Raw genomic sequence first — 13,185 nt, 5'->3', positions numbered from 1 at the left:
TCTACGTAGGGAGACTGCTATAGTCAAAGTGCCAAGATATTTAGGAACCTACATACATACATTTTTTTTTTCAATTAAAATTTAATTATTTATAAGATACGTAACTGAGTGTTACCTCTGAGTGTTGCCTTTACATAGAGTCCTATACTAATATTATTTTAAATCCGTAAAATACTATATATATAACTTGACAATTTCGAAACCTTAGATAACGATATTTAGACGTAGCTAACAAGAGTTAGTCAGTTACAAAACGTGAGTCCAACGACGGTAACAAGCGGGTCGGGGGTCGACGTCGGACTTACAATGGCTCGTTTGGACACAATACTTCCCCGCGCACACCACCATCCCGCACCCCGCACCCCGCACCCCCGCGCCCACTTCATTACGCGGGTATTGTACGGCCACGCGCGATCTGCCTGACTTCTGACCCAGCTATGGTGGCCACCAAAACATTCTCTCTACCAATTATTATTTTATGACAAACACATAATCTATCAATGAAATTAATTGATCATTTATATGGCAAACGAATTATCAATTCAATTGAATCATATTCCATTTTCCATTTTAAATTGATAAAATACTCAAAATTTTCTTAAAACAACATATATTTCTTTCTTTATAATGTCTCTAAGCCTTTACTAAAAATAAATATTAATAAATAAAACATAAAATTATTAATAAAAGCTAACAAGACTGAAAGTGTGCTAATACAGCGAATATAATATCTTGTTGAGAGGTAGATCACAATGGGCGTAGGTGTAAAACCAACACGACGCGGCGCCCGCGCATTCACAATTGCAAGGTGCACAATACCACACACCACACAATGGACAGCTAATTGTGCGTCGACAGACCTACCGGATAGATGTCGATATACTAAATAGATTTGAAGACTTTAAGAGAGAGAGAGAGAGTTCACAGTTCACAGAAATAAAGATGGATGGTCAATTTCTAATAACAGTTTTCATTTAGATGTTGCTAAATGTGCTGTTAAGCATGAAATTGGTTTTAAAGATACAAATTAAACTTGATTACGTTTATATTTATACGTGTTCGTGTTCAACTATGCTATCTTTCGAATCAACGAAGTGGAAGATGAATTTAAAATTTCTTCGTATATCTTAAAGTGAACTAATCACTGAGATTACATTATAAATCCTATTCATTCTACGACAACAGACAACGCTCTCACCATGAGACCAACCGTCTCTCTCACCAAATCTAATGAACCTTGTGTCATTTCAAACGACTTACGTTTTTCAATTGCTATACCTACCTACTTACACAACAAAACACAAAACAATAAACTTTTATTCAATTATTTATTACAATTGCTGAGAATTTTCTCATAAATACATATACGTAAATATGATAAATATATCAGCATATATTACAACAAGTAACAAACGGCTAAACGAACAGTAGCTGACAGTCCTCGCCGGAGCGAATTGCGACGTGCGTAGGCTGTATTGTGCATTTCAAACACTTTATTTCTCGATTCAATTCGAGACTACCGCCTTAAATTGAATCGAGGAATAAAGCTCGAGTAGCTTTAATATTAATCATCGGGCCTCTAAAATGTTCATCACTAGACGAATATATTTAAATTGAAGAGGCATCATTATCTGAATATTCCTACGCAATATAAAGCACATATAAAGTAATATTCCATTAATCATAATGTCTTAGTTAATAGTTTAAATAATTTTAATTCATTCCCGTAACGAGAATAAACAAATTTGTTTGTAATAGGTAAATTAAACTTCGATACTTTGGTTGAAAAGTCATTAAATTTTAATTTTACAGTCATCCCCGAGAGCTGTTATCGAAAATATTTATGTTTATATTAATGCGACTGTGGTCATTATGAATACGTGCGCCGACTGACCCGCCAATTAACGTTAAATTATAATAAAATCAGCGCACATTATTATGTAGATTGGCCAAATAAAACGTAGCATTTATGTACCACGTCTTAAGGTCGTATTAATAAATAGGTATTATAGTAAATAATTAGGTGTTATTTACTCTAAACGTTGCATACAATCATGGAGACCATACTGAAATAAAAAGATCAGAAAGTCTTGTAGAATATTGTATTTAGGTACTAGGATAAATCAATAAGATGAAGAATGTTGAAGTCTGGTTATTATCATATGTAAGAACAATGTCAAATGTTTTTTTTTTTATTATTTTATTAAAACCATTCAAGAACTTGGTTACTTCATATATGGGAATTCATCGTTACAATTCAAAAATTACGACGGATGGTTATAGGCGAATTGACATCTCTGAATACCACCGAAATATTGGTGTGTTGCAAAAAATTTTTGCTGTAGAATGCACAAATTGTTTTAATATATATTGGATAAATTTCAAGATATTATGATTAATATAATAAATAAGATTTTAGTCTTACGATGCTACTTACAATTTTTGTGTGAATTCTTTATAATTTATTGCAAAATTGTCTCAATTTATCTAAAATATCAAATTTACGCATATATCTTCGAGTTTTCGTCAATTCAGCTAGAGGAAATAAGAGTTTTTATTTATTTTATTAATATTAGTGAAGTTGAAATACCACGAATATATTTATGCATTCATTTATGATATTTTATTGTTATATATAAAATCTCCAGTTTCCACGGATACTTCCTGAGGAATTTCCATAAGCACTGTTAATCGTGGCCTTTATTATAAGTATAACCTCAGCAATATAAATCACAATCAAACACGCCCGCGGCGAGCGTTGAACTCTTCATTATAACGTACTGCGCGGGAGTACGTACTCGTCAACTTGAAAGGTGCATTAGCGCGAAATAACACGTAGCCACCAAAATTTCAATCAAGTTTAATGCATAAATTTCTCTCTCTTTCTCTCTCTCTCTCCACGACCCCTTTCCCACCCCCACGTATGTTTTATCTACCCGTTGTATTATACAAATCAGAAAATAATTAACGAGATACGCATTTTCATTATAATTTCGTTGGTTAAAATTTTATAAATTAATTTTGAGGAAGTACATACATATTGTAGATTTTAATTAAATAACATAATATTGTATTAAAAGTAATCATTCAATTTTTACATCTAGATTCTACTACTAGAAATGGGATAAAAACAGTTGATCTAATAATTATAAGTTTAATTTAATTATTATAGTAACAAAGGAGAGCACCTGTTGAAGGTAACATAAAAAATCCTAATTACAGCCCACGATCAATGAACATTGGCTACAATAACTGTCACGACCGCACTAAATATTGTTTGTTGAATGCCGGTTATACTTTTATGCCGTTCAACACCTTGAGAGATTATTAAGGTTTGCCAGCAGTAAGAAGCCAGGTGCCAGCTCATAACTTATAATACTTTAATATATGATAGTTACTAAACTTTATACATCTTTTTTATTGAACATTTAAGTTATTGTTTGAATAATTTAAAAATATGAATACTATTTTTTTTTATAGAGTACTTACAATAATATAAATTAAAAATTATATGCAATAGGAAATAATTTTCATGTTTTCTATTGATATTGTGTTGTATTGATTGTTAAGTTAAAGAAATTTAGTGCAAAACCTAACAATAGGTTATTGAGATAGAGTGCATAATATTTTGCATGAAGCACGGCTTTAAACACTGCTATGCCCAATTTTCTATACAAAATGACATAATATTCGTAATCTTATGAGAATAACGATTGTGTAGACATTACCTAGAAGACCTGCAAGATTTCCATTTTTTTAATAAAATAATAACTACATACGAATATAACTAAAAAGACTACACATTGTGGAAATAGTAAGATAGAGCCAAACGGATCCCTTACAAACATGAAACATGAAAATAAATAAATACTTGAAATAATATAATGAAAATACAATAAATACAAGTAAGATATTATATTAATCATAAAAAAGGTAACAGATTCTATCATCATATTATTTAATGAACCGAGTTATTTCTGAACTTTCTCGCATTATCGTTTACTTACTAGAAATTAATAATGTTTTTTTTACTTTAAACAATAATGATTGCTCGTTTATGGCTTACAATAGGGACTCATGGTTCATAAATACGATGCAAATGCATATTAAATATTTATGACAACGTAACCTTTACAAGCAATAGGTAGCTTAACGCCACATATTACTAAAATATTATTATGTCATAGAAATTAAAATTTTTATTTGTTAAAAAATAAACCTTAGTAGAAAAGAAATAAAAGCTTCAAATAATCGATAACTTAGTTCATTCTACATATATTTATTAGTACGTATGCTTCGTCCAGCGACATCGGTCGGTAATTGTCAAGTATTAAAAACCGATAAAACGCTTAATGTCGCGAGTGATCGGTCAAATTGCGGATGCGGACAATTAACATTGACGTGTCGATCACGATATCGATTCGGAATATTTACAGTAAAATTTAAGTATGTATCTCCTTTTACTTCCAAAAAATCGTTAAGTTGCTACCGAATGTGAAAGGGTATGAAGAATTTGGTAATAACTGAAAAAACCACTTTAATGACACCAATAAAATTGTAATATTTAGCCACGTATGGCTGGTGAGCTTTTTTCGGTTTAATAAACTTGGCAAAATAACATGTCTACCATAACTTAGTGAGTGACAGTTTTAAAATATTTGGAAGCTCCTTATTGTATCTGAAGTCCAACAAGCATAAATCCTCAACCAGTTAGGCCCTAACAAAGTCAGCAGTAAAATGGTCGCCTATAAATCAAAATGAATCGAAAAAATTTAGTATACATAAACCAGGAGAGCCTGACACTTTATTTTCTTGGTAAGGTGACGACACTGATATTAAATATAGTCATAAATATTGTTATTATTTTAGATTTTATTAACTTTAATTGGAATTCTGTTTTTAGTTCCATATGCAATAAGTCTCCCTTAAAATAAAATTATACTTTTTGATTAAAAATATTTAATATTAGAATTGCTATTTTTATTGTAAATAAGGAAAGGATAGCAATTCAGTTGTCTACACTTAACCGCTATCTTTTCATTCTCTACCAACAGGTTTTCTTCTCTAGTAAAAATTGCTTTGTATAAATTATATTAGAAATACATTTAATAGTGAAAATATTTCTATTAACATGTGTACAATGTTAATACATTAGACATTGTGGGTATAACACAAACGGTAAATAAAAAATATGATATTGTCGTACTAGGGGTATCTTATTGAGCGAAGGAATGCTGTGGGAATGTTTTTTTTATATATACTCGTATAATATAAATGAGATGCGAAATTGCTTATGCAAGGATGAATTATCTATATATATAAAATCGAAAGGTCACTCACTCATCACGAAATCTCAGAAACTACAAGTGCTAGGAATCTGAAATTTTGCATAGGAGGTACTTATAGGACGTAGGTGCTCGCTAAGACGGGAATTTGCAATATTCGACTTCTAAAGGGTTGTTTTTGGGGTTGAAAGTTTGTATGAAACTTCGTTACTACAAACTCTAGAAGTCTCAAATTTTGCATAGACGTTACTTATAGAACGTAGGTACTCGTGGAGACAGAAATTAATAATAACGTAGTTCACGCAGGCGAAGCTGCGGACGGGCCGCTAGTTATCTTATAAGAATAACAACAAAGGAATAGTCTTAATCGTGTTAAAATAGGGAAGTACCTCACGGTCCACATGGTTAGAGGAATGATTATGTTAAAAATAAATGTTTTCTCTATCTTTAAAAGACACTTAATATGTATCTTTAAAATAGACGATAAATAATCAAGCTCTCTTCTGCCTCTCTATATATTCCTTTGCTAGATACAGATAAGATAATATCAAAGCAAAAAAAGAAAATCTAAATGTATAATAATTTTAATGTTTCATAAAATAATGATATCTTAATAAAATGTATCTCAAATATAAAAGAATTAATAGATAAAACATTGTAGAGCAATTTACGAACACGCTCCGCTACCCTCCCTGATAAAATTTGTCCCCGATATAACATTTTGATTGGACGCTTTGATTTATTCCTTGTTTAGCTATTAATAGCGAGAGCAGTAAATCTTGATACGTGTTTAAAATACTGTTTGTTTAAAACAAAACTTTCGCAGCGGCATTAATCACTTTTAATTTAGTATAAAAATTACAATGAAATATATAAATCAAATTTAATGTTAATTATAAATGTACTTTTGTAATGTATAAAAAAATCATTAAAAAATTACGCATAGTACAAGTAAAGAACGGAAAACTAAATCTATTTTATATAAAATATAAACTATTTTAGGCACTATAAACTTATCGTGTAACTATACCTATTAAATTTTACCTATTTTAGGTGTAGAAGAAACAAAAACATTCATGTATCAAAATGAAGGGCTCGTTCGTGTCGTTCACAATCAGTACAACAATAGAGACATTACACCCGAGATTGAATTCTCTCCGGGCTGCTGGTCGTGATTTAGATAACTGCACTTGTTGCGAGGGGATGTAACATATGACACGGGACTAATTCGCTCTTACATCTATTGCATATAATTTTCGACCAAATCTTTTAGAGGCTAATAAATATTTTCCTAAAAATCCTAATTTACTTATGCTTAGGCCTAAAAACTTTTAAAAAATGAAACTTTAATAAAAATAACTCTTAATATTAGTATCAAATCTTGATACAATTTAGTAAAAACACGTTAAACAGATATTTCTTTTTTTGCTTAAAAAAATATTTTTATAACTGGGTATTTACCATATCAAAAGTCAATTATGTCACTACGATATTAGGGACCCCTGTCCCGAAGATACTTGTTCACGTCAAAACGCAACAGCACGGGCGCGGGTGCCCCGAGCGCACACAATGCCAATTTTCCGCTCACCGCCACCGACTACGCAATTATTTAGATAAACCTCTCGGCGTGACTATAAAAACATCTTCCCCTCCCCCAACGCGTTTGTTGTTGTCTTTGGGGCTTTGTGAATTTATAGCCTGGCATTATGCCGACGGTTAGGATAAAAATGTACTTTTAATTTATCTCGTTAAAGGGTTGAAGGACGACCGGGTTCGCGAAGTAATTATTCCAAAATTGGCCACTTTATCTGATTAATCCGTTCCATACCCTTTGTGAGGGCGATTATGGAGTCAACTTGTTTTGCTGACTGCGCTCTTTACGAAGTGAAAGATTACATTAAGTTGATGAGGCAACCTATTATTTTCTGCTTGCTTGCCTTTTTAAATAATATGGGAACTGCTATTCAAAAACTAACGCTCATACAAAAGTGAATTCTTTAAAGTAACTACTTACCTTCCAGTTTTAGTTATAATCATCTCCGTGCCTAAATCGTGAAATTTGTCCCACAGCTCCTTAGTTTCTAGTTGGCAATCGACCGATAAAAGTTCCTCACAGTTACAGGAAGTCACAGGAGGTGGCAGAGGTCGAGCTGGTGATGGCGTATCCCTTTCTCCCAATTCTACGAAAATACAAATATTATTAATCACCTTGTTAAAATACCCAAAATTTTTAAAAATAAATTGATAAAAGTGCTCTTTAAAAAACTCTTTATTAATTAGTAACAAGATTTGTTTCTCATCACTAGTGGATAAAGATGATTAACTCGACTAATAAAGGGCGATAGTATATTAACTTCCTACACGTATTAAATCATTGAGACAGAAAAAGGCTATGTGAAACTAACAGTATTATGAGAATTCTATTTTATTATGCTAACAGAGTGTTGTAATCACAAGTTCAATTTACTTTTTGCGTCACAATGGGTGAATATACATGTAACTATTGTATGTCAAAAGTGTAATTATCATTAGGAACTTTATACGATCTTAAATCATAAATAGAAAGCCCGCTCGCTATATAATAACGGAATTAAGGTTGTTACGAGTCAAAGTAGATTGTTAAAGATAAAGTTTTATAATCTTAAACTGTTTTATATGATCATTAAACATGAGAAATTATAGTTATCTAACTTATTAACTAACTTGTTAAAAAAATCTATTGGAATTTATTAAATAAGTATAGGTATTTTCTTAAACGTATTGCTTAAAAAAAAAAAAGCTTTACGCTATATCCCGCACATAGCAAGGTAGATAGTGGGAACCTAGTGTCAAAATACTCCGTTCTCCATTCCTCGCCAAGTTCTGAAGGCATTGCGTGTTGAGTGGCGGAACTCAATCACCGCACATTGCCTCGATACCAGAGCGAAAAAATTAAAATATTAATTTAAATGTATATTTCAAAGGTTACCTGATGAAGGAGCAGGTGATGGAGCGGCCGTGTCTGACGCGTCGCGCTCTCCATCTGAACACTGTTCTACGTCCACTTCAACGTCTTCATCAGGCACTGGTGACCGACAGCTGGAAGCTGGCGAACTAAGAGAGGCAGGGGAGCTTTGTCTAGATGATGGACCTGTATAAAAATAGCAGTAAATACATATACAAATTAATAAGTAATATAAGTAGATGGAATGAACGGCGCTAGGTTAAACTCTACTATCAGCAGTGATCAAGGCTGAGGTTAGGATTAATAACTGTGTATGTGTTTTTTTTCCATCGCTTGGAGATCGTTGTGGGGCACTTATTATTTTAATAAAACCCAAAACAGTGATTTTTTGTCTATTTGTCGGTTTGTCTGTGCGTTTGTTCACGCTAACCTCGGAAATGTTATGTTATGCTAGTGTTATAATAAAAATTAATAAATGGAAAAAAAAATACTACATATTTGTTGAACTGTACCTACCTACTGCTTACCTTTGAATAATGAAATAACATGACAAATTAAAATGTATTTACAATCACTTTTATTCTAATTATTAAAAAATCACATAATTATAATTAAAACATCATAATTACTTATAATTATTTCTTATTTCATTTTTGATGAACTAAATGTTATTATTGCATTGTTATTTTTGAAATTATGATATTTGCCATGTGAAAAAGACGCTAATCTAGACGTGTACATAGGTATATTAAGGCTAGCGTTTTGGAAACATTTCACGATTGTTTCATGTATTAATTTTTATAATAGTATTGTGTAATATATTGTCTTTAGGCGGCAAAAAAATGATATGTTTATATGTTTAAAACCTACAAATATCGCGCTTATACATACACATCATAATATACTGTTAGTAAGTTACTCTTAGTGTTTGATATAATAAATGATTAATGAAACTCATGCATATAAATTAACGAATTAACACCCATAAGTTACCTACCTACCTAGACAGAAATCAACACACATTAAACTAATATAATCTTTAGGGATTTACTTGTCATTTTATATTAATAAATCAATAAATAACAGTGTAGCAAGATTACATAATTGTAAGAAATATAATATGGAAAATTGTTTTTTTCATTTATGGCAACTGTAATCCAAGATCATGATACCACTTTAGGCATTATGCACACACATACATTTAAAAGTACCTACCTAATTTTAAAAACTTTTTATTGCTAGTTGTTTTTTATAAAGATAAATTAGTGTCCATAAAACTACACAATTACCTGGAAATTTAAGTGAAATTGTAATTTGATTGTAAGCAGCGTGTCCCACCGGTCGGGTACTCTAGACCGCGTTCGGTTCCGCGCAATTAATCCCGAATAACGAACGGCAACACGACTCTTGCGCCTGCGCCCGCGCAGACCTCACCAATTAGCAAGCCCTTCGGTTTCCAGAACCATGTTTTATTATACCTCAGAGAAAAGGATTTAAAAGTAACTCGACTGTTACTTTGCTCGGTGAAGCAAAAACTACGGTGGAAAGTAAAACTCAAAATAAGCCTTTGATAGCATATTAAATGTAAATTAGTTAGTACTTAATTACTCTCTCATGGTTCATATACGAGTACATATGTACCAACGTATAGTTTTAAATAAAGTTTAATTATTTTTGTGATCTAATTTTTTAAGTAGAAATTATTAGTCATCCGCATTTTGCTCTGTGATGATTTTATGCCCTAGCTATACCTACGAGTATTACAATTATATATTTCATAGTTTCGATGACATAAAGTCTCGATTATCTTGTACAGAAGGATTTTTCTTAGTAGAAGTATGAAAGTTAGAGAATATTCATTCAAAATACCTACTTTATCTTGCATATAGCCGGTTAAGTAGAGGGAACCTAGGTTGACACTAGTGTTAAGATACTCTATTCGTGACTGCCGCCCATTTTTCGAGACGTAGCGTGTTATATGACTGAGGTCAACGCCACGCTTCGTGTAGTTACCATAACAGAATAATTCATACCCCAGAATGGAATGGAATTCACAACCATCACATAGGTATATTACCGGACGCTATACCACACCGTTATGATGGGGTCCAGCTTATATAAAAAAAAATGTATTTTATAAGAAAAACTTAAAAGTAATAAACTGAAACCTGCTGCTGCTCCGCAAGCAGTAAATACACAAATAAAGCAGTAAATATACAAAAATAGGTTTTGTAGATTGTTTTGCGCCACCAGATAAGATATGCCTGTTTGTCCCCGCCTACAGCACCTCCATTTTTTTAGTTTTACATTGTTTTTATTGGCCTTTTGTTTTTATGATAATAATTTTAATTCGTACTTTTTTCTTTTGTGCGTACCATTTTGAAACTTTATGTACCTTAGTAGAATATGTCACTACCACAATTCTAACAAATTCATCGACATTTCTGCCACTCAACACACAATGCCTCCAGAATTCGGAGGACAGTGGAGAACGGTAGTGTCTTAATGGGAACAGAGTACCTTAACACTAGGTTCTCAACTTCTCATTGCCTAGGTGCTATACCACGGGACACAGCGTAAAGCTGAAAAAAGGTATCCTTTTGAAATTTGACACACTATTTTAATTTTATTTTATTTAACCCACAACTATCATTCATGAAAAGTCAGTAATTTCTTTAACTAGATAGTAATCTGGCGTTACAATGATATTTTTAAATAGAAAGATATTTAAATAACTAAACTAAAACAATTTTAGAGTAACCTGTGTATCATATCGTGAAGATAAATAGCAAATACAGGTAAGTGACTTTTCAATAATCGAAGAAAATACCGACGGTAGACGTCAAATACTGAACCTATTATAATAGAATTGCAAATTGCTAACATACATAATTATATTATTGGCTAAATGTATATAAGGCTTGTATATCTAATATGCAAGCCTTATAGGCTTAAAAATTTATTACTTTATACGTTTTTACAGAAACATTTAACAAAACAAAAGCTTACATTTATTTTTGAAATAAATATACATTGTACAGCTTCAATCTCAGAAAGCTATTCTCATTGTGTTTTTGTCAATTATTTTTTATAGTAACGTTCATTTTATGTAGTAACCTACAAAATATAATACAAAAATAAATTTAAGCAATCATTATATCAATTAAGTTTAACATTAGCTTAAAAACGGTAATATAATTTTATCGTTTCATTATTAGTAGGTGCTTATTTATAACAATTACAGATGACTAGTATATTAAAAATTTTATTCATGTAAATAAAAAATATATTTTTTTAAGATTTTGACCAAAGCATGCAAAATGCTTGAACAGCTGTAATTTTTTTTAACTCTGTTATGATTTGTATTGTCACGTCAATTATTAGCGAGGTCGTAGAGTATAAATGTGTACTTGCAAGTTAGGAAAATTAATTTTCCAGAAGTTAGAAACTTAGGCCTATCTTACCGAGAAATGGCGGCGACCTAGCGACGGGGCTGCGCGGCTGTTCTGCGCTGCGGGCCATGATGGCCGCGATGGAGAAGTCCGTGGCCCGAGTCTTACCCTCCTCCGCCACCATCCTGGAGCCCCACCCTTCCACATCCATCAACACTTAGTACTCCAGTTCAAACTTCACCGTTTCATTCCGTCCGACACATTGTCCGTTACGCATAACAACAGGGATACATGAGGCAACTAAAATAAGAGATGCACACCAATGATTTCTCAGCACACAATCATTGTTTGGGCCACGAGCGTGACAGTAGAGTCGTGCCGGGTGTCGTGACAGAGCTGGCACAGAGCTATAAACGCGAAGCGACACGGCGGCCGAGCGCGGACTGAGCGCGCGGCAGCGCGGTGCTGGCGGGGCGGGGCGCGGGGGGCGGGACGGGCCGCCTCCCCATCCGCCACTGGCCGCGAAGCCCGCTGTCGCCGCGCAGGGGCCGCGGCCGGTACCCCTACTCATAACAATATCGCATTATTATTTAATTTGTATTCCATATCACTTGCTCGCTCCCGTCATAATTCATTATTAGCATTCAATAATTTACAAATTCCGTTACTGTTGAATTTCAGACAGTAACAGTAGGTAGGCTACTGTTGAATTTTACATACGAACGTATGAAATATATTTCATTGTCTAAATACTATATTCAATGTTAAAAATATTAATTTTATAATGATGTGACGTAAAAATAATAATTTCAAATAAAACGCGGGCGCACCAAACTTAACTGCGCCGCCCATTAGACAGATCAGAAGATTAGACAGAGAGGGGACTATTTTATGATGTTCAATAAATACTTGAAAGAATAGGACAGCGTTATTACTATTACTCTGACATTTAATATTATGCGCAAGTATGTGATACTCTCTTCTCGAATAAATATTGCATTTACATTTTTTTATATTAAAACTGATTGGTCTTCCTTAATTACTATTATTTCAAGCAACAGTAATTTTCTAACAAATGTGGTAAAGAAAAGATATTTCATAATTTTATTAACATATGTTTTCCAAGACACGCCAATAAAATAAACATTATAAGAAAAAAAACAACTCATAGTTAAAGCTGCTTATATATTAAACATACAAGCCAAGAGTTTTACCTCATGCTGACTACTGAGACTGTCTCTACATTACAAACCGCTGTTTGGGAATAGGTACTCAGACAGAAAACGTATTGTTTCTACTTTTTGAAATAGAGCCCCACTGCTGACTCTACGCGAGTTTGAAAATATGAAAAACATTTCGCTTAACTCTCCTGGCATGGCATTAAGAGATATTATAAGGCGCTTTCTTGGTGTTTTTCAATTTGGCCAAATGGCTTCCGGGAGCTTTGTTTTATGACAACGTGGGTTGAACGTAGGTACACTTTTATAAAAAGTAGGGACCTCAAACATTTTCTAATTTATATATATTTTTAGTTATCATATACCTACTTACTTATATTTTTATT

The 13,185-nt window shown here is 32.6% G+C and overlaps 1 protein-coding gene across 1 annotated transcript in view; it reads right to left on the bottom strand.

Annotated features, from left to right (window-relative positions):
• The window catches only part of mid (midline), a 52,621-nt gene extending 40,545 nt beyond the window's left edge, over window positions 1–12,076 (bottom strand). Inside the window, exons 1-3 of the mRNA XM_085193969.1 lie at window positions 11,694–12,076; window positions 8,254–8,415; window positions 7,300–7,465 (exon numbers count right to left, since the gene is read on the bottom strand). Coding sequence (XP_085050095.1) covers window positions 7,300–7,465; window positions 8,254–8,415; window positions 11,694–11,832 — 467 coding nt within the window. The 5' untranslated portion in view covers window positions 11,833–12,076. The remainder of the gene's footprint in view (window positions 1–7,299; window positions 7,466–8,253; window positions 8,416–11,693) is intronic.
• Between the last annotated feature and the right edge of the window lie 1,109 nt (window positions 12,077–13,185).

The sequence above is a fragment of the Heliconius melpomene genome, chromosome 1 (genome assembly GCF_056956725.1).
Source record: "Heliconius melpomene rosina isolate 202511_hmr_F chromosome 1, ASM5695672v1, whole genome shotgun sequence".
Taxonomy (NCBI): Eukaryota; Metazoa; Arthropoda; class Insecta; order Lepidoptera; family Nymphalidae; genus Heliconius; species Heliconius melpomene.
Note: the sequence above shows the minus strand (reverse complement) of the source record. Positions and strands in the feature narration are given on the sequence as shown.